This window comes from Brienomyrus brachyistius, chromosome 3, assembly GCF_023856365.1.
Source record: "Brienomyrus brachyistius isolate T26 chromosome 3, BBRACH_0.4, whole genome shotgun sequence".
In the NCBI taxonomy this organism is placed as follows: domain Eukaryota; kingdom Metazoa; phylum Chordata; class Actinopteri; order Osteoglossiformes; family Mormyridae; genus Brienomyrus; species Brienomyrus brachyistius.
In genome coordinates this window covers 3,574,161-3,597,219 of record NC_064535.1, presented here as the reverse complement: position 1 = coordinate 3,597,219, position 23,059 = coordinate 3,574,161, and the positions used below count along the sequence as shown (strand labels likewise).

At 41.7% G+C, this 23,059-nt stretch overlaps 1 protein-coding gene and 1 long non-coding RNA gene across 2 annotated transcripts in view; both read left to right on the top strand.

Moving 5' to 3' along the window:
- The first annotated feature begins 6,400 nt into the window (after positions 1 to 6,400).
- Positions 6,401 to 9,378, top strand: LOC125739290 (uncharacterized). Its single transcript, XR_007397113.1, has 2 exons — positions 6,401 to 6,473; positions 9,016 to 9,378. It is a non-coding gene; the product is annotated as an uncharacterized LOC125739290 (long non-coding RNA).
- Positions 9,379 to 10,402: 1,024 nt separating this feature from the next.
- Positions 10,403 to 23,059, top strand: part of pld5 (phospholipase D family, member 5) — a 43,908-nt gene continuing 31,251 nt past the window's right edge. The window contains exon 1 of the mRNA XM_049009227.1: positions 10,403 to 10,944. Coding sequence (XP_048865184.1) covers positions 10,768 to 10,944 — 177 coding nt within the window. The 5' untranslated portion in view covers positions 10,403 to 10,767. The remainder of the gene's footprint in view (positions 10,945 to 23,059) is intronic.

Genomic DNA, 23,059 nt, shown 5'->3' with positions numbered 1-23,059 from the left:
ACATCATAGGCCTTCTTATCATCAACTTCCTGAGTAGCTTCCTCAAAAAACTCCAACAGATTTGTTAAACAGGATCTACCTCTCCTAAATCCATGCTGGCTATCCCGCAAAATGTTATTGGAGTCCAGGTAATCTACCATTTTCTCTTTGATTATAGCCTCCATAACTTTACCAGTTATACAAGTTAGACTGATTGGCCTGTAGTTAGACAAATTACTTCCATCCCCTTTTTTGAAAATGGGCGTTATGAAGGCGTGCTTCCAATCAGCATCACGTATTTATGTAAACCATTGTAGCCAAGTGCTTTTCACAAATGCAGCTGTTTAAAAAGCCACGAAATATACTTTTCGTAATGTATAAAATGTGTCAGTTGTAAGGACTGATAATATTTTGTGCACTGCATCTTAATATAGACAAGACTTCTGAGGGCAGTAAGACGAAGAGTAGCTATGATTTTGGACGGCAAAAGCACAATGTTCAACACAACTGACAACATAACATTTAAGTCCTAACATACATTGCTGACTTAAACACTGATGACAAATTTGCAAGGGATGCAAGAAAATAAAAAAAACTAGTTTCTGACATGCTGGGTCTGCAGAGTGTTGGAGACATGTAATGACATGACCTAAAATGCTAAAATGAAAAGAACCATACAGGATACTTCAGTGCTCTGCCAGAACTACATTAGTCAACATTTATTATCAATTAAGATCAAACAGGTCCCCATTGCAGTAGTGTATCTTTATGGGTGATGCTCCGGGTAAAATCTGCAGGTACTGTCACTGGTAGCCCATCCATCCATTTTCTGTAACCACTTGTCCTCTTCAGGCTTGCAGGGGGCCTGGATCCTATCCCAGAGACTACTGGCACAAGGCAGGGAACAACCCAGGATGAGGCACCAGGCTATCACAGGGAGACACTCATACAAGCAACTCCAATCAACCTCAGCATGTTTTTATACTGGGGGGTGGGGAACATGCAACCTCCACACAGAGCCATGGTGGAGACTCGAACCCTGGTCCCGGATACATGAGGCACTACTGTGTTGCCCCATCACTATTTGCCTTGCAGTCAAATGCTCAGTTCATGGTTGATTTGTCCACTGTTAAGTGAGGCCATGTGAAGATTGTGACCTTCTGTCCAGCTGGTTTGGTAACACCAAACAGAAATCCAGTACCACTTCCTAGGACAAAGCAGAACTTTTGTGATGGCTCACATGCTCCAGTACCTAGGAAGCCATAGACTGTGGTCACATGCAAGACACTTGCAATTATCTCCTGCCTCAGCTTCAAGCCACCGAAGACACAAACATCGGGCTGACTTTGGCGAGTCAACTCCTGCTGCAATATATTTCATAATGTCATTTTTCATACCTGGAAGTCTACAGAGGACAGAAGCCACACACTTATGTAGGTCGCCGATTCATCTCCCAAAAGGGGTCTGCCTTTCAGAAAGGAGTCACATCCAAAGTGAGCTAAAGAAATATCTACCCGATCACACGCATGAAACATTGTGACTAATGATTTCCACCCTTATCGGCACCCTCCTGATGTCACTGTCACCTTCATTGTCTATGTGACGTTAAGTAACAATGTACAGAGGGAGGCTGGGCTCTGTGCAGGAACGGTAACGTGCTGAATCCCCCCCCCACCACAGTTCAGATTCCCCGGGTGTTGACCTTGAGTCCTGGCACCCCAGTTTACTGAACAGCTCCCTGTTTCTCACTTTGGAAGGCCTCCTAATGTTGGTTGCCATAGCACCCTGTCGGCCCTGGGAGTCAAGCCAGGTGAGTGTTTGACTGTGAGAAATGTTCTGTGAAACGTACAAAAGAGGTTAACGTAGGCAACGACTTTGAGCTGAAAGTTAGCCGCCGACCTTGAAAGGGTTTGTGCCGAGTGCATCAGCATCTCTCTACATGCAATGATACTGACCGTATGGATTCCAGAGTATGTGCTCCTCACCAGTTATGGTGCTGAGGTTACACTTAGCTCCGTCGGGTTGGATTTCATTTCACATAATGAGTTTTTTTTCCAGACAAAAATAAAGAAGTGATATTAAATAATGCCTTGAAGATAGAGGACTCAGCTACAGGACTCTCCAAGCGTGATCGCTGACATAATAGGAGAAGACAACAATGAAGAAGGTTCAGATGAGAGAAGGCTATAGTCTAAATATCAGAAGACAGGGAGAGATTCTGCAGTGCTAAGACAGATTTTCTCCTCCATAGATTCTATTTGGGGAAAAAGATGCTGAAACTCTGAAAAATTATGACTTTAAACACAAAAATGCAATAATGCAAATCATTCAAATGAGTGGAAAGATGCATCTTCAATCTTCCTAGTGTCTAATATACATTGTCACACAATTCACCCTTATTCACTATATTCCAAGTATATATTTTAATTTCCTTCCCTGACACTTCAGCAGATGAGAATATAATACTGATCTTGGTTTTTCAAGAGTAGTGCTTCCTGCTGCATAATCATCCTGTCGTGTTTAATGGTTAACCCCCAGCACTCCACACTGTATGCCGACCAAATTAAGGTCCTACATTAAAATGAGATGCTGTTGCTTAAAAATGTCTAGCCTGCTCGCAATACCTAATTACTCTTACAGAGCTTAGCGTTGGAAGGAAACGGGTAGGATGATTCCAGATTTGAATAATATTCTGAAGATCAAATCTGCTTTTTCTTCTGCAAGTCCATTTATGCAAAAGCAACATGTGATGATATATTACACGCCAATACATTTTTGGACATTTCACTGATGTTGGAAGCTTGAAGAAACTGTAGCAATATAAGAGGCTCACTTGAGGGTCTTGATGTCACATGGGACTCCTGTCCTGTCTCTGGTACTGAAGGCCTTGGATGTCTCAGTCATGCCTCTCCAGGTCCTCTCATCTTATTTATTTAAAAAATCGTTGGTATATTTTTGTAATATGACGTAAAATTAAACACAATTGTTTTAAACAAATATTCTTTGTTTCCAAAAACATACATGATATACCTAAAATGTAAGGATGTCAATAATCTCGACTGCTCATATATTTTTAAACAATTTCCTGTTTTATTTTGCTGACTTTAACATATATATCAAATTTAAAACTATCCATAAATAAGATAAAACATCAGCATTTTAAAGAAAGATAATGAATTATCTTCAGAATGCTGGATAAAAAAAAATCATCTTTTATCTCTCTCATAGGAGAACTGCACCATTCCTCAAGGCTGGATGGACCTAATTGGGGGCAACCAATCCAATTAGTGAATTTTCCTGCTTGGGAAATTAAACATTGAAGCGGTCTTAATTAGCAGGAGTCATTTTAATTCCAATCCAAACGAAATCAAATCATCCAATAGGAAACCTGTGGTTTACCACTGTGTACCATTTGTGCCACATTCTGCTCCATCTCTAATGCTCTTTTCTGATTTATTGTCCTTCTGTGCCCTTGTACCAAATTTATTACAAAAGATACAATAACAAGCATGACATAAATAGTAACTTTGATTTCACAGTACATGTGGGGGGGTCATAAATATCTATAACCTGTATATAGCCCCCGGTCTGCTCTTTGAGTGTCCATGAATGGTCAAATGTACATTTCACTGGGCTGGTGGAAAGCACTGGAACAGAGAATTGTCCTCCATAACGTCTTCATGGGAGCCCACTGTCAAGCTCCAAGTTGAGTACCCAGTAGTCATGGCGATGCACCCCTCCTGGAGCTTCCCGTTGCAGAATGCTGGCCCCCGGAGTTCTGCGGTCTGGATCTCCTGAAGCCATCGCCACAACACAACATCTACATGCCTTCAGGCACCCAGCTTAGGGAGTTATGTCATCCTGCTGTGTTCATCGTTTTACAATTACATTTGTCCATGAGGACAGTTATGGGGGGTTGGTGTCATGAATCATGAATCACCCTTTCTTCTCAAACGCTGTTGGCTTTCTGCACCAAAGACGGAAACATCCTGACTCTCACACATAGATTCATAACCGCCTGCACCAGTTTAGACATTTAATTGGGCAGACAGGAAGCACTGCTCCTGATGAGCACCGATTAAACCCAGACAGAGAGAAGGCTAATCGACGGTCCCCACTGCAGCGTCTATCAGACAAGAATGATGGGGGGAGATGGGTGGCTCATCTCACTTTGCCGCAGGCTGGCTTAGCGCATTCTGCAGCACTTACTGTGACACCAACATCCCAACATGTTATTATAGCTTACCAGCAAAACCAGTGGAAAACCAGACTTTTGGGGCCCAGACATTTCACAGGGGATTAAACTTTTTGCCAGATGTAAATGTCTTTTCTTTAATCTAAAAAGCAAGTAAATCCTCTAATATGCTCACAAAATACAAATGGACTACAATTAACTGTTAGTGCGTGTGCATGTGAATGCATCTGAGCAACAGCGTAGCAGAAGGCTACAATCCAGCTGGTCCAGCTCTTGCTCTTGGGAAATCATACTCTTTTTTCCCCTGTCTGCGTGGAAGGCAAAGTTCTGCTTGTTAAACTAGAAACTGTAGCTTTCTCCCACAGCCTGCTTCCTACTTATTACTCAGGGCTTATTACGCGGGATAAGGCTACGGCAGTGCCTGCGGTCAGGCGCTTTGTTGCTGGCTTCGTGAAGGGCTGTCAGCCGCAGCGCGAGGGATGAGCGGGAGCCCGGTCTGCTGCTCGCGCCGCGCCTGAGCACGAGCTCGGGGCGATAGCGTCCTTTCAAAGGTGAATCTAGCTGTCTCGTTAACGGGCTGCTTTTTTATTTTAAATGTTAAAAACTTACTACCCTCGGTTTCCTTCTTAACGTCCATTAAGGAATGAACTCTGGCATTTAACGTTTTACAGTTTCAATCTTAAAATAGAATGATGTTCAGTGTATCAAATGCCGTACGATAGATTCAACGTATAGTCTGGTATCATTTTTCGTCATAAACCTCACCATTCTTAAACAAATTTTTTGCTTATTTATTTATTTATTTATTTATTTATTAGGTATTTGCGAATGGTTGCTGCACCACAATCAACCCAAGATGGATTTCGACTTGTTAATTAATCCGCTCTGAAAGCTTGATTTTGGGGTTATGTGAGGATTATCGGTCGTATACGGACAGCTATCGCTTATCAAGCCATTAGCAAGTAAGTGAAAATTAAAGCCAGAACTGAATTAATTTCACTTTAATACTATCGAGTGGTGAAATCTGAAACTGATTAAAATTAGGAGCCTTTATCTTAATATGCGACGTAATTACTTGAACATGTAGGCTTGATGAAATCGGACCGCAGATCAGCGAATAGTGAAAACAGACGCCGGGTTTCCTCTGGCTTTTAATGACAACATTAAAATCCACTGATAGCTGGATGATTTTGCAGAATCAAAACGCTGCCTCTGTTGGGAAACCAAAAGGCCTTTGCCGTCTGTCTAACCACGTATAAACCTGCAACCCGTTTTCCAGGAAAGGACTGTACACCTTTTGTCCAAATGTTCCTACTATGATCTTAATCTCTAAATTTGTGTTATGTCTCGTCTCAGGAAAGCGCTAAAGTGCCACATCTTCATGATTATTTTCCAGGCTCTATGGGCAAATGGTGATATTTTAATCCATATAGTGACAAGTGAGCTCAGAGCAGTTCTCTTTCTGGTGGGCTGCTTATAAAGCAAGATACCACTGAATCCAGCCTCAAAGGGGGTCCTGTTTCAGTTTGACATGGGCTTGAGTTACCAGTCACACTGGCTGCTGACCTTTCTGATGGATGGACTCTGTCTCCCTGTGTGACCTAAAGTAATAAGAATAAAAGTAAGATTTTGCAGGGAGCAGGGTGGCAGCAGAATTGGAGTGCTGAGAAAGGGAAGCCCTTACTGTAGATAGCCTTGACACCTGGTCTTTATCTAAGTAAGATTTTGAAGTTATTCAGTGCGGCTTGCCAGTGGGACGCAGACCTTCCACCAACATGGCATCGGCACCAATGACAGGTCATCTTCCTGCACTCCCGCTGTTTGACCCGGCTGTCCTGTAACTCTGCAGGGGGAGCCGTCTTCTTCCAGGATGCTGACGATCTCCTCACACTTTGGGGCATGGTGACATGTCACGAGCATGCTGGTGAAAGGGCATTTATCAGTATGAGGTCAGTACTGTCATTTCATTTAGTTCCTAGAAGTTCTGTTTTTTTCCCCTAAACCTGGACTCTGGCACATAGGATAAAATAATATATTTTGGTCTCCAGTGTGACAAAAAGCATGTAAGCATGACATATAGTAGGTGACTCGTGTGTGTGTGTGTGTGTGTGTGTGTGTATATATGATATATATAGATACACACACACCAGATAAGACACCTTTTGGTCTCCCAAACTACTTAAAAGTTTACTGTGTTGTGTGTCTATCTGTACACCACTATTTAGGGGTTTGGATCCTGCCTCCATTGTGCGTGTGTGGAGTTTGCATGTCCTCTGCACGTGGTGCGGTTTTCATTCAGGTACTCCTGCTTTTTTCACAGTCTAAAGACTTACAATAGAGGTATATAAACGTAATGCAGCCTTGTGCCCTATGCTGCTTTTGATACACGTCCCTGACCATCCCTGATAAGTAGTTAGAAGATGGATGGATTGGCAATAATTGAATAAAATACGATAAACTTCGGAATGGGACTTACCTTTTATGAGGCCCAAGTGGCTTGTTTCCTTTCTCTGAGGGAAAAAGAATCCGTCGTCATGTGTTTTCTTTCTTATCCAACATAATAGATAACTGTGCTCGGTATTCAGCTTGGCCATCATTGGCTGGTTTAATTGATTTTCTGTCCCCTCTGCAACGAACATTAAAAAAAGGGCATATCTATTAAGAGCAGGCAGACCATTCCTCAAAACACTTTAAAAAATGTTATGTCATGTCATCGGTGGTCTAATGCTAAAATAATTACAAATGTGACATTTGCGCCTAATTACATTCTGGCACAGTTGCGGCACTGTTTTTGTTTGGAAAATAAGTGTAGCATGATGGTGAAAAATTCCCTCTACACTTAATGTGCATTCTTTCCTCCATGTTTTCTTTTGTACCTTTATGGAAACACCCCTGCCAAACTGCTGAACAGCCTTTATTCAATGTGTTTTTTGCTCAAAAGCACAGCTGGACGTGCTTACTGGAGCAGTTCTCTACTTTCCTGAAGGGCACTACAGGAAAGGCCTTTCTGGGACTTGAACCAAAATCCTTAAGGTCTACGTCCTTAACCTTTCCTCTACCTGTTTTCCGGTAGTTGCAGCGGTGCTGAGACAGGTGGTAGTGTTGTCCCGTCCCCCTCCCCCATTAACTTGACAGTGAGTGGGCAGTGTTGTCCTCACATAATTCAGGGATACAGATCTGGACATCCTAAAATTTCAGGAGAATGTGGTTTAATTTGCATTAGCAATTCAGCATCATATTTCAATTTTACACATTTAGCAGATGCTTCTGCTCAAAGTAATGTAAAAGTAAGGCAATTAGCACACTACAAAGATACGTGTTAGCTAGTAGAGAAATTCATCAGGCTGGTAGAGAAATTTATGGAACAGATCGCTCTTGAAGAGTTTCTTGAAGGTGGAGAAGGAGTCTGATGATTGAACGTGGTTTGGCAGTTTATTCCATCACAGGGAACCACACAAGAAAACGATCTGGGGTAGCATCGCTTGCTTGGAGATCCAAGAGGTGACTGAGAAGGAGGTGTGTGGCGTGAGATGGTTTGGGCTGAATGAATATCAGACATGCTGCCATATTTTGAATCATCTGCATTGGTCTGATAGCACAAACTGGAAAACCTGCTAGTATAGCGCTGCAGTAGTCTAGTTGCGAGGTAATAAATGCTTGGACTAGAAGCTGAACTTCATCTTCATTCAAATGACTTGCACTGGCATTGCCCCAAGCCCAGCTGAAATGTTCTGCTTTTTGGGTTGATTTTCTTTATAACATGTTAGCGAGGCCACCTTTTTAGCTTAGGTGCATTTATGAAATCATTCTTGTAGCTGTGGAAAGACTCTAAGATACCTCTAGTTCATGGTGTCTAAGGAAACATGAAGACCTGAAACATTGTCAATGACTGCCTTTTAGTGTTGGTGGTCATGAAGTAAGTGTATATTCTGCAGAAGGGGCTCCTCGAAGCAGCTTAATTAACCTGCCTTTATTTAAGGGTAGCACAGTAGGACCTGCTGTGGGACATTATGTGCTGTTCTTAATTAAGCTTTGGACAAGTAGTATACTTATAAAGAGTATAATTTCTGTTCAAAAGTGTTTTGGTCATTTAAAGCGCTTGCAGTCCAACCAAAACAGGGATTGAGGAAAGTTTCCTCTATTATGTCTGGTATAAATATTTTCTTTTTTTAAATTTTTAATAACTACTATTAAAAACCACAATACATTTAAATTACTATATTTCATATTAAATAATTTAAAAAACATAGTTTCAAAGCATTGTCACGAAAGCACTTTATACATTGCATGCATCAATTATTAATCTACACATTGAGGTTCAGTGGGGCCAACCAGCATGCAGCGGATTAAGCAGGAAGGTTTTGCAGGTAAAATTTTGTAAAATTAAATATCAGTGGAGAGAGTCAAGAAAAAGTTGCAGGATAATTTTTTCAGATAATGTATTAATGTATTAACGTAAACGTTTTTTTTTTTTTTACCTCATTGGTGGTATTTACTATGGCTTCATTAGTGTCAGTTCTTAAGTCACTGCAGTGATTGGTCATTGGCTGGTTAATTCATTCTCTGTCATGTATAATGAAGGCTTGCATGTTCCCTGCTACAAGCAGCCTGGTGCTTCTGCACCATATGTGTCAGGTAGCGTGAAGAATCATAAATATCAGCTGTTTACCTCAATGCCATGTTGATTCTTTTGTGAGCATATGCAAGGCATCACGACCAACACAGATTGTGTAAATGTACATGGGCAGGCAGCCATCCGCTGAGAAGTATCGTGGTCTGATTTCAGCAGGTTGGATGCTGCTCTGTGTTTAAGCTGTGTCAAACTACCGATTTTTTTTCAGCTCTTGTACTGTGAAGAACTGCCCATTGGATTTCCCAGAGGAAGCAGCCTGCAGACCTGCTCTGGCTGATAATTGGGGTAACTCTGTTATCTCACAGGAGACACAAAGACATGCGCAATGTTCATAAAAAAAAAGTTAATTCTTTGTGTTCCTGCAATGGACTGGTTTCCAATCTACAAAACACAAGACCTATGTTTTGAAACTCAGGCTCTAGATCACTGTTGCCCCAGTTTAAAACGTGGATGAAGGGAGTTTCATACTGAGAGCCTAAGCGGTTTTTGCAGACAGTAAACTTTGTGATAGAATCTGTCACTTAACGGTTGTTCAAGGGCAATAAACAAAAAGCAGAGTCAAATGTGACAACATAGATATGTAAATAAATATAAATTATTATTTATTAGTATACATACAAAAGCATTTTGAGGAGATTTCTGCATGCCTCATCACATAGGCATAGCTGAGCCGTCCCTGATGCTAACAGGGAGGTGGTGGTGGAGGTGGGGTACTTGGCCTTTTCCACATGAAATACAAAGCCCTTTTCAATCCTGTCCTCAAAGCTCACTGTGGCAAAGCCGCAACACCAGGCTGGATGCAACAGAGCATACCACAGCAACCATCCTCGCACAGAGGGTTCCCGAGCCCTTTGATAACTGTCCCCTGACGTGATCTGAATGTAATGGGGCCGGAAAGGCAGCCTTCAGCTTGGCTGAGAGCAGCTAGCAGCTCTGTTTCTCTCTCTCTGTCTCTCTCTCTCTCTCGTGCTGGATGAACAAGTGACACTGAGTCAGCAACACCAACCAGTATAACTGTTAAGGTTCAGAGATGCATATCTGATTCGTGCTGGATCTGTCATCCTCACGCCTTCCAGTGATATCCAATGTGTATGAGTGCATGAGGTGTTTCTTTACTTCTTTATTCAGTTCCTAGGGGTGTTTGACTGCATGAGGTGTCCTATGAATATTTAATAGCTGCAGTAAATCATTAAATTTTTAACGAGGCATTCAGCGGCATCAAGTGGGGGAATCCTGCTTGGTTTAGTGTTTGGAAATCCTTTCTCGCTCCTTGCTTCCTTCACCTTTGCCTGCTGTGAGCTCTGGGAACCTGGCAGGCTTGCACCAGCGGCACAGAGTGAGTCATGGCCTCTCCTTGGCACAGGAGCCATTAAAGCTGACCGTATTGGAAGGAGAAAGCCCCCCCGCCCAAATCCCCACGTCACAGTTCACCACCCCAAGTGAAGTGGCAGCTCTCCTGGTAGAGGAGGGCCATTCAAATAGGTGTATGTCAGTAGAGTCACATTTTAGTCTCTGGAAATAAATACTCTATAGTGTCCTGTTTGCAACATGACTGGATGTATTAGATGCTGATGTACGGGAGGAACTAGCTAAATTTAGGTCATGCAATCTTCATCTTTGTGCCGGTGGAAATTTTGGAAGTAGATGTTAATTCCCCCCACCAAGTCCCCCCACTGCCATTTGACTGGTGCACACCCTAGTAGCTCTTCTGCACCACATCTTCTGTGCAGCTTGGGGGGGGGGATTCCCAGCCGGAGCTGTCTGAGAGACAGAGTGAGAGGGAGAGCAAAGAGGAGAGGGAGAGAGTAGCTCCAGCAGCCGACGCCGAAGCTCTGCCCACTCTACTGCAATTGTGGGCACAGCGGGCAAGAGAAGGGATCCCAAACGGGCACATGGAGCCACGTCGAGGCCCGGCTGGGATCCTTTGCACTCTGTGAGGCTTCTGGTCAAGTTGGGGTAGATGGATGTGAAGCACGGCCAGCTGCCCATTGGTGGCTTCGAGCATCTGCAGCTGAAGGGTCGCCTGGAGCCACCCGGCCCGGCAGTCACTCGCATGGGCAACACCGTCTACAGCACCGTGCAGCAGCAGGACTACTCAGCCAGCGTGTGGCTCAGCAGGAGGGACAAGCTCGAGCACGTAAGACAGTAACCCCCCCAAATAGAACCTGTTTCTTTATGGCCATCTGTACTTTTTGACATGTAGCTAAATGAATAATGCACGTTTTGGGTCTTGACTCTTGTATGTAGTCTTTACGGGTTATTCCTTAATTGGTATGCACTGGTCATCGCAAGTGAAAACGGGAGGATTGTGCATGAAGAAGGTACGCTGGCGTGAAGGGAAATTGATTAGTTTTCTTTCCTTTCACTGCTTATCGGCTGCACAGCAGCAGTAATGCAGAGTAGCCGGGGCTTCTCTTTGTAGACATAATTTTACCTGCCTGACTTTCTTCCCCTGCTTTTGATTCATTCAAAGTCTCTTATTTCCTTAATCCCCCTTTAAAAGTTTACTTACAGAGTTCTGCACTAACCCTGCAGACTGACTCTCTTGCCTGCCCGAAGTGTGTTCTGTCAGCTGTGTGTGGCGACTGTTTTCCCCGAGAAGCCGCCGCATATTTAACAGTCGGCCAGTAAAGGCAGCAACCTGCGCCTGGGCGAGACTGCCACAGGAATTACAAGTGGGACAGTCTGCAGATGTACCCGTCCTCAGAAGACCTGCAAAGCTCTCGCCTTGAAGCATAAATAGTTTCAAAAGCACACACTCACACATTCCAGATGGCTTTGAACTTGAGGATCTCCTGTCATGTTCTCGGAGTTGATTCAGGGCCACCTGACCAAAATTTTGAAGTCTTTAATGTCTGGAATAAATTTTTGAAAATTTGATTGATTTTATACAGTTGCTGCCAGTCTTGCTGTAATTTTAAGGTCAGTCGGTGTGTAAAAGTTAAGCATTTACTACTGTGAACAACCTGTAAGCCGTTATGAGACCAATGGGGTTGTGGACAGCTCACGAGCACCCTGACTGTTCAGAGGGATATTCCCTGCTCTACACTCAAGCCGCTTGGGCCTGACCCCTTATTTTTTCCATAACCCTGTGGTCTGGCAACCGTGGAAGGGGCATTTATAATTGAGCTGAGGGGGCAGCAAACAAATGCAGTTACCTGCTGTGGTCGGGCTCGCAGCGGCATGTGTGCTGAAACCCCCACCGAATCCATAATATCATACAGACCCGTGACCACGTGAGCGTCACTTTATTGCATTCCACCTCATCTCTGAGCGCAGGAGGTGTCCCTGAGGGCCCGACAGGTACTGACAATAAAACAAGTAGGGAGTTATGAAAGGACTGTAACCATTGGGCTATGTTAAGCATGACAGAAAGCATTTCTAGAGAAGCGATAAAGCAATTGTGTTTTTTCTTTTTATCATTCATTGATGTGTGCTGTCATGCTCTCAGGACAGTCTGTGTCTGGAATAATATGGTAACTCTGAAATAGGTTACGGCATTGGGGGGAAACATGAGATATTGCTTTCATTATCTTGATCTCTTTTTATATCTTGTGTGGGTCGTGTTAAATTTGATTTGCCAAATTAACACGTGAAGTATTAAAGGTTTCTCATGGGTTTATGGGGCTTTCAAGTACAGATGTGTGGTGCTCTGATTAAAATTTTTTCCAGGCTTGTCTTTTATTTGGGAGGGATTCGGGAATGGGTGCTTAAGATCTCTGTCAGCACCTGCATGGTTATCGCTTACCAGTAATTATGCAACATAGCTGTGATGGTTTCTTTATGTGTCCGAGTCTCCTGCTCAGCCAGGTTAGATGGAACGTCACATGGAAAATGATTACGTTTTATACCCAGTACATCTATTGCTTCTTATCAGTTTGACTATATTTTGTCCCCCTACTGGGGCAACCTGCATTTCCCCTGTTAAATCAGTTGATTTGAATTCACCAGAAAGAGCCTCTCAGAGCAAAGTCATTATTGCAGATGTGCTATCGCTGTATTGAAGCAATGCTGGTTCTACTCCTCAGTACGCCTCCGAGTTCCCACACTCACATGGGAGCAACCCCGTCAACCATTTTGCCTGAGTTGAACATTAATTGCTGGCTGTGTGGTCAGATCTGTGAGGTTCTGTCCTCTGATGCATCATTGCTCAGAAGATAACAGCAACTCCAGGTAAATTGTTAAGATGCCACTCTGTCGATTCTAGGGGTGCCCATTGATGCATATCGCCAGTACTGGATGAGTTCCTTTCTCAACAGCTACATCTGTGTTACAAAATACTCTGAAATGTCATTTAACTCTTAGAAAACTCCTCATTTTCAGTTTCTTTTTATTCTGATTGCTATATCATTGTTTTGCAATTCAAACTTGGGTCCTGGGTCAGTTCAACTGCGCCATCTGTGGCCAGATTCTCTGCATTGTCTTTGTTTTATATTACTAAACATTCTTGGCACTTTATGGCCTTGCATGATGGGCAAGATGTGGGCTACATTTTGAGCACATTTTCATTGTATAGTATACACACACACACACACTGTAACAGAAGCCTTGCAGATGTCAACATGCATTTGAGCCAAACATGGTTTTAACTGAACTTCGGTATAAGTCACTCCAGCATGTAAGACATCTGTTGGGCCCTTGAAGGTCTGCTGCCTAGCTTACAGAAGAATGTCTCCAGATGTATCAGTCTCCTCCCCTGTCCCTGTGCCTGCAGTGTTCCTCTTTGGCCTCTTGGACATGAAAATGCTTTGCATGTCTCAGGCTCCCACATACTCAGTTTCACAGCTACATCGGGGCTCTTGGCATCCTCTGTTATACACTGGCTGTCATGCACGTTTTGACCGTTAATTTCCTGGAATGATTAGCATCTGATAAAGGGGGTGAGCTCCCTGCAGCCACTTTCACAGCATTTTCAATGAGCTGCTTTCCCATAATACTGACAAATGTATCACCACAAGCCTTTTTTATTCTTGATCCTAAAATCCAGTTCGCTTTAATTAATCCTTGTAGTTGATGGGCCAACGTGTTTTCGAGAAGTATCTTCCAGCCAGTGTCTTGATTGGTGTGCAAGTGAGATGCCCTGCTGTTACCAGATACTTAACACATTTTAAACAAAATCATTAGCGGCATTTTGGATCACAATTCATAAGAAGATAATGAAATGTGCTGTTCATGACTGTTTCTTTTAAAAACCTTCATCTAGTTAAGTAGGATATCCAGTAATTTGAATTCAAACCATTATCTTTCCTGTATCTAACACACCTTTCTTAGGGGAGCAAGTATGATAATTGCAATGAGTTTCTTAGCTGATGCTTTTTAGATTTGCAGTTTATTTGAATCATTGTATTGCAGCTATTTTTGTTGGACCATTTTGAGTTAACTACCTTTCTCAGGGGCACCACAGGAGGGCTCTTTCTGGGATGCGAACCAACAAACCTCAGTTTTGGATGGCATGTTCATAACAACTAATGACCTTACTAGCTGGACTTGTTAACCTCAAGGTTGCCATTTCTTGTATTAAGTGGGGACTCTCAGTAAGTATACACAACTCTAATTGAGCCATAAACACAATCCTGCTTTATGAGTTGGTGAATTTTGAAGTTCCTTAGGATTGTCTAGGCGGTTAAACACTCATCTGGGCAACTAAATATAAAACTTTTAACTTGGCTATATAATGCTCACGTGATTAAGCTAATTAAAGAGGAAGAGGCTAAGTCTAGTGGCACCATGCAAGTTAGTGCATGAATGGTAATCTGTACTTGAAGGAATGGCATGGTTGGGTCATTAGTTCCGGCCCCTCTGTTTAAAAGGCCGTGAATTGTAGGGAAAAAGGCTGAGTATCACCATGAAGTGAAGATGCTTCTTCTCTTGTTCTTATTTGGTATCACCGAATGTCTGTGGGGAAGCAGCTAAGTGCTAGAAAGCATGACCATAGTGGTCAAGGAGACCGCTGTGCTAATGCAGTCGATTGTTACAATGTGACACCGATGGCTGTCAGTTACTCAGTATCAGTTTGCAGATGAATCGGCATCTGTGACTAAATTTACAGGAAGTTACGTAAAATTCATAATCACATACTGATGACGGCAGTGGCAGATTTATATTATCTGTGTAAATCTGATCTTTTATTAGAATAAGTGCTATAACAATAGTAAAATATGGAGACTTTGGGAAGTTCATACACCATACATGAAAAAATGTTTAACCCCATTTATTTTACAGAATATTTTTTCAAGTTGAGCAAATGGTGAACATGTTACAAAATGTATATTTTGCATTTAACCTTATCAGCTACTCTTGCTTTCATCTAGCATCTAATCTTTATTGCCCTTGCACTGATGCTGTTAATTGCTGCCAGTGCTTCTCCTGTGGTCCTTGCCTGGTCACAAACTCTTGTTGTCATCCAGGCTCATACCTGATGGGAGTTTCAGGATGTTGTTTGCTGTTGGTAATCATTCTCTGTGTGTGTGTGTGTGTGTGTGTGTGTGTGTGTATGTGTATGCACACAATAATTCATAATATTTAATTACATTTACATATGTTTATCGCAGATGTGCTCTTAGAAACTGTCAGATTCATAGCTAATGTTCAATACAACATGATCGCTGTTGATGTTAATGTAATTATTTTTGATTATGTTGCCTTATGAAGAAACTGTCAAAAGAATCGTCCAAAATTACTATTTTGGGAAAATTAAACAGAAGTACTGAACGGTACTGAGTATAGTATCATTGATTCAGTATTCAGGTTAGCATTTATTTATGCATGTAGGAATATGATATAAACAAGACTTACAATATCAAACTAAATAAGCAATTGTAAAATCACCAATAAATATTACGGAACCACTTGAACTTTTGGGAGGCAGCTGTCATAGTGTTCTAATCTTCATCTTAACACCATTTTTTTACCAATGTGATTATGTGTTTTTTCCTGTCTGGAGTCTGATGTGAAGATTGAGTTATTGTGTATGCAGTTCGTTTATGCTGATAAGGATCAGTGTCAGGAGAGAAAATAGGAAAACAGAAAGCTAATAAATGTGCCTTTTACCCAGGCAGAGTCCACTGATACTTCAAGATTGGTTGCTCTTACAATAGAGGAAGTGCGGAGGTGATATTAATCTGAAACTACTGAGGAACATTGCCTTCTTTCAATAAGTGAGAATGGATTTATTTCTACAAGAGTGTAATTTTGGGTATGAATAGTAGAAGGAATAGCTCAGAAAAGAAGAAAATGTATTAAAAGATAACATCACCACAAATAAGGTAAATTATTGCTGGACTAATTTACGGTCATGTGCAGTGCTTAGAGTGGTCTGCTACTCGTGAGTGTGTCATATATGACTGTTGTCCAGTTGGTTGTTTCTATCCCATATGGCTTGTTTCTCCTGATTTTTTTTGTATAAAAAAGCACCACACTGCATTAACTGTCTCAAATGAACACCTGCCTTTTAGATGCATGGAAAACAAAATTCTTGTTATGGATGATGTCTCCACTGAAGTTAGCTGCATGTTTTACTGTACACTCGCAACAACTTGGCACTAAAAACCTATAAATTGCACTTTAAATTTTTCAGTATGTCAAATTGTGTAGCAGTACAGATGTAGTCTGGACCTGGCTGATTTATATAGTGGAGCAGAAGATAAACCCAGTAAACCCTTGTCTTCCTTCCAATGGTACAATCCACTGGACCTTGGCACCACAGTCTGCCTTAATGACACAGGCAGGGAAGTTTGGAACTGCGTGTCTGAGCTAGCCAAATTCTGGGGGACAAGACCTCATTATTTTTGTAATAATGACTGTCTTTTTTTTTGGGGGGGGGGGGGTTCACCCAACTGGTGTCTGAGTGGCTATTTCTTTTTCTGTTCTAGGAAGAAGTTCTGGTTATTGTTACTCGGTGGAGTGGGCATTTTTTTGGTACTTTTAAGGTCAAATGGGTTGTGAAGTGACATTCAGAGCTCAGAGATAAATAGGTTGTTATTCATGGTTTAAATGCTCTTTGTCTTTTGACTTGTGTGATGGTCACGTTGAGGTGGAGCTCATTCCTCAGAATGTGTGAAATCCAGAACCTGTATGTCTCAAGCCAAAATTATGTGCAGTTTTAATTTGGCATACATCATTCCTACAACATCTAGGAAAGGAATTACGTAACTCTACTACAACTCTACCACAAAGTAGTAATTGCAAGGTAGTAGAATTCTGAATTATTGCACAGAATATAATTTACTTAATTTATGGAATGTTGCATGTTATTTTATTTTATCTTATCTTACTAGAAAATGGAAAATTTGTGTTTGAGAGTGAAAATACATGTATGTGAAAGGAGAATGTATGTATATGAGAGGGGCCGGAATGAAATATGGCTTTTATGTGGCATTTTGTCTCACATTTAATCACCTCTGTGTTTTCTCAAAATTAGTAGAAGAACGCCTTGTTGAATGGTTATAACTATTCCAAAAGCAAGACAAGGGTTTAATACACAGTTTAATATGCATTGTATATACATTCCGAATTTTATATTGATTTAATTACACAACCTGCCCCATACTCACACAATGTAATAAATTGACATTTCAAAGAATGATTTAATATCCAATATTTTATTCATGACTAAACACTATCAGATTAGAAGGGGAAAGCATGTTTAAGCTTAAGGTGTCCTTAGGCTGTCCTCTTTGACCAATATATAAAAACAACAAACCTATGTGAATTCACTTAATAGTTTCATAAGTTTATTATTATTATTATTATTATTATTTATTGCTGTTATTGTAATTATTATGGACGATAGTACTTATTCAGTTTTCTGTGATTTGCTTGATTTTTAATTTGTTAAAATGTATGTTCTTTGTTGTTTTAATATCCTGTTTAGTACAGTACTCAAGACTTGCTTCTTTGTGATTGGCTACAGATACACATCTTACTGTACATACTGCCAGTAAAATGTTTTTCCATTGTAACTATTATGCATAAACTTCTACAAAACTTAGAAGAAGGGGGTCAAAGGATAACAAGTAATTTGCATACGTCATCAAATCAGATGGGGCGGTATACCGATTAAATATTGCATTGTGAATATGAACATTCATATTGTCACCAATTTGAATATCGTAAGTATCGTGGTACAGCTTAAACGTTTGTGTTTTTGCATAATTAATGATCATAATGTCACCCATAGCGTTAGCTTTGCCTTCTGGCTCAGCTCTCTCTTCACCACGACAGAACAGTGCAGCATCCACATTACTGCTGATGCTGCATCAATACACATGTCGATCTCCAGCTTCCTCGTGAAGAAGACCCTGAGATATTTAAACTCCTCCACTTGCAGTGACTCATCCCCCTGCAGGACAGGGCAGTCCACCTTATTCTGGTTGAGAACCATGGCATCAGACTTGGAGGTGCTGATCCTCATCCCGGCCGCTTCACACTCAGCCGCACTGCTCCAGTGCATGCTGCAGATCACAGCCTGATGACAACAACAGGACAATATCATTTGCAAAAAGGAAAGATGGGATCCTTAGCTCCCTGTTTCAGACCCCCTCTTCTCCATGGCGATGCCTAGAAATTCAGTGCATAAAAATTATGAACATAATTGGCGACAAAGGGCAACCTTGGTGGAATTGCAACACCCACGGGGAATGAGTCTGATTTACTGCTCACAATGCGAAGCAGGCTTTCGTTTATACGGGAACATGATGGTCCAACAGACTCTTACCCCATACTCCTGAAGCGCCCCCACAGGACCCCCCAAGGGACATGGTCGTATGTCTTTTCCAAGTCCACAACACACATGTAGATTCCCATGACCCCTCCAATATCCCTGTGAGGGTGAAGAGCTGGTCCAATGTTCTGTGACCAGGTTGGAATCTGCATTGTTCCTCCTGCATCAAAGGTTCGACCAATGAATAGACCCTCCTCTCCAGTACCCCAGCACAGACCTTCCCCAGGGAGCTGTCACTGGATAAGCAATCCTGTAAAAATTGATGGATTCTCACTGTGAAGTTTCTGCTAAACCCCATATTTCAGTGTATCGAAGTTGCTAATTGATCTCTTGATATATTTCCTCATGTCAGTCTTACAAAGGTCCCCTGGCTGCCTTTTGGGTCCCTTTGCCAAGGAAGCAGCAGTCGATACTGCTGCATTTGAGACCAACTTCATGCATTCCCAAAGGTAGGACGTTTAACCATACAATACCAGCTGACAGATTGTCCATTACTAAGCTATTACCAGGGGTGGGGGGATTGCCTTTGCATCTGTTAACAGTCTTACATCAATAAAGCTAAACTCTGCGTATCTCCAGAAACTGCTGACAAAAGTACAATTTAGTATTGGAACACTCCCTGATTGCCCATGAGTGGGTTAGCTAAATGTGGAAACCGGATATAGCAGCTCCGGTTGTAATATGAATTTTTGTCAGTTCCCCGAACAGTTTATTAGTTAACAGTCCTTTTGGCACTTTTGAACGCATAACAAGTTTCAACTGATGTGTGGTGACTTGCCAGCACACTTTTAAGTCAGAGAGAATAGCTGTTCATTGGAAGTAGGTGGGAATTCCTGAGTTATCCTGGTTTAATAGGATACCATTATCTGGAACTGTATTTGTTTTCCATCATGCTGTTCCACTGAATGTTTGCAGAGAAATTTGTTGTTAAATCCTTCCATCCATCCATCCATCCATTTTCTATACTAAAATATAATGGTAAATATCTCTTGGTGACCACAAAATAACTCAGACCCAAGATATTATAGCCCCTTGTTCTGTTTTGCTGGGAGACTGGGCCATGATTTAATGGTTTATTTTTCTCCAGTACAATGCTTTAAAGATCACAGTAGATCAAGGAGACCTTACATGGGGATGTATCAGGTCTGGGTTTTCTGTTAGTTACCACTCTTTAGACATTTTTACTGTTGTTCCATAACTGGAATACAGCTTTTCAGGATCGCATGTTGTCTGCAGTTGCTTTCGGGAGGATCTTCAAAGAAACCACAGAATGTCTAGTGGGGGGCTTTTCTCCATATATTACCACACCAAAGGAAAAAGCATATTGCTCAGTAAATGTCACTGTTTCAGAAGTCATTTGAACTGCTTGACTCAAAGCTGCTCAAAAGTGCATACACTTATTTTTCAGGATTAGATGAAGAATCTTTTTTTTTAGTTGTAGGTGATGGAGCGCACATACTGTATTGTGGAAGCTATCGGCCAAATGCAAAATTTTATTCATTGGTAAACACAAATGTCCAAGCTAATAAAGTGGGGAAAAGTCTCATGTTAGATCATGCATCTGCTTGTCTCTGTCCAGTTGATACTTCACCACCTCAGACTGAAACTCCATGTTCATAAATCCTCTTCCATACATGTTGCTGGACTTTTTATGCATGCAGTGCTGGCATTTGGGCCACACACCATGCAAGCACTGGGAGAAGCAACTTGATATGTTGGAAACAGAGACATGTATCACAAGCTCAAGGACTTACTGCCATCCCTGTCTGTCCATAGTTAGCAGCCCAGTACAGATGGAGATCACATGACCCGACACTGTCCACCATTCCTCACTGTATTTTTAGAAAGAATGACAAAGGCCCAGGGTATCCTGTACATTCTGAATGCATTGTCCTAAAGACATTGCCTGAACACTGTGACAAGTTAGATGGGTCATTCTCGATTGGACTTCAGCCACTCTGAGTTGCTGCACGTACTGATACTGTCCTTGTAACATAAGCAGCCACATTGGCTCATTTCTTACTCAAATGCGGTCCTGTGTCTCAGGAATGGACTCAGCAGCAGTCAAGAGAAAGAAGGTAACCAGGTTCCGTTTGTACTTCCTCAGTGGGGACATGCTGTAATTTCTTAACCTTTCTTGTGCTCCTCTGGTTCTTTGGTAATAGACGGCTAACCATAATAATTTGGATTTTGAGTTTTAGGATTAAAGCTGCATCCTAGGATTTTTACACAGATTAGGCTTTTAACAGAGAAGGAGGCCTTGGGTTTTCTTATACTCATGCTAAAGGTATGTTTTCTCCTTCTTTGTTTACATCAACATCCAGTTGCTGTTGAACTCGTAATTGGAAATGCTGAAATACCAGTGTTGTGGCATGTATCACTTTTCAAATCCACCAGGACTCCCGATGCAGTGTTTGTGTGTGCGTGTTTTTGTGCATGTGCAGGACACTTTTGTGACTGACCCCAGGTCACCTCTGGGAGATGATCTAAGAATTCATCTGTATATGTTTAAACATCTCTTTGTCATCATTTCACATGTCACAAGCTTTTTGATATGAAACAGACATTTTAATAAAATACTTGGGAGCAGTGATGGGAGTAATGAGGGTTTAAGCTTGGATTATCATATACTGTTCATTACTGACTGGTTTACCCCAGTGGGAACTAGTGAAGTCACCAGTGGAAGTTGATGATTGGCAGTGTAGGATATCCCTACCCATCCCAGCTGAAGTGTAGAGCCAAACTATGTTACCCTGCTGGTCTTTGACTTCGGAGTAATTCCACGGTTGATTTAGCAGCTCATTCTGAGAACAGAGAATACAAGTGTGGAAGGATTTAGGAGCATACTGTTCAACTGTAAAAAGTCCTTTCACTGGAAAAAGCAGCAAACTTCAGTCTGCTTTATAAGGGAAGCTGACGCAGCGAAATGTCCGAAGTTATGCTTGATGCTTGAAATTTATGACACTCCCAAGACTTAGGCCTCAAATTAAAAAAAAAATGCATTAAAAAACAAACCCCAAACCAAGTGTCCTTACATTAGCAGCCAAAAGTGTGTAACAGGCCATAACTAATGATGAATGCAAAAGGGTTACTTATTATTGATGCCTCTGTAAATGAGTTGTATTTTTCATGCGACTACAGCTGTGAGGATTAATTAAGACTGTAATGGGAAAGAGACTGGTTGTGTGAGGATGATGTTTTGTGGAGTGATCAAGGGCCATGTTTGTCTTCTCACTGTTATCCATAGCGTATTGTGTATCTAAAAGGGTCCTGACTCCTGCCTCTGGTGTGGCTGGGTTTAATAAAACCTTTATTTAAGAAACCCTGTATTCAGTAGCTACTGACCTTTTGCATTTGTTCTGGCTTGCAACCCACACTTAAAGCAGAAAGCCAAATGCATCTAAAAAAGAAACAAGAAGTAGTTACAATTGCAATTAGTTACAATTGCATTAATTAGAAGGGAGCTTTTAGCCGCCCACGCCAATGTTTACTTCTGTGGCAGGGACTCTGTTTTGCCGAAAGCACAGAACTCAAGTCATGTCAGCAGCATAAATGTGGATGTGAGTCGTGTGGACTTTAAGGAGGCTGCTCATGCTCTGCACGTGGACACCATCCGGCCTCACCCAGGGAAGCCTTGTTTTCCCTACCAGGTCTGTTGCACCTTCAGCAAACTGGAAACATGGAAACGGCAGCGATCATAGCTGGCAGTTCAGTTACAGTAGATTGGTGAATCTAAATGGCTTATGTGTTTATATGTATGAATACTGGGCACACAGCCCCTATTTCCAGGGCTTCCCAGCAATGGTTGACTGTTGGTTCTAACTCATTTTACCTTGTCACTGTGGAATCGACTGCTGTTCAATTGTGCCGCATGCATGCGCGTGTTCTAAGCTGCTGTTAAAGAGTGTAACCCCCCCTAACTCCTGCCCCATTCTGAATCCCAGAAGAGAAGTTGTCACCCATCCAGTGATGGTTGCCAGTGCTCTCATTATTCCCGCTTCTTCCCTCCCACTCTGTTTGCAGCTGTTAGTCGCTCCAAAATGATTTTTTTGTCTGGCAGGACTCTGCAAGCAAAAACATGCTGAAGAGGTCAGATATGTCACTTATACCACAGGTTAAATAGCTGCTCTGAGCCCCCCACCAAAAAAAAACAAATCAAATGCAAGATTAATAGTGGTTCCTGGTGGTCAGCAGCAATCCCTGGTAGTTTCAGATGAACTAACTAATAACAGAAATAACTAATTTTTTTATTTCAATAGATATGCCAGTTTTACCATCGATGCCTCACAGAATAACCACTTCATAGCATTTCCAAACTTTTTAGTCAGTTTTTTTTTTGTTTTTGTAAAATGGACATTTCCATTGTTGGATGTGGTTTGTAGTAAAGTGTTTAAATTCATTTCAATTCAATTTAAATGCTACAGCACTTTGGCCTGCTGTATTTCCTGCTGCATCAGGAAATGAAATGATGCTGCATTTCTGATGGTACCATAGGTGTCCAACGTATTAGATATAAAGCCAGGAACCAAAA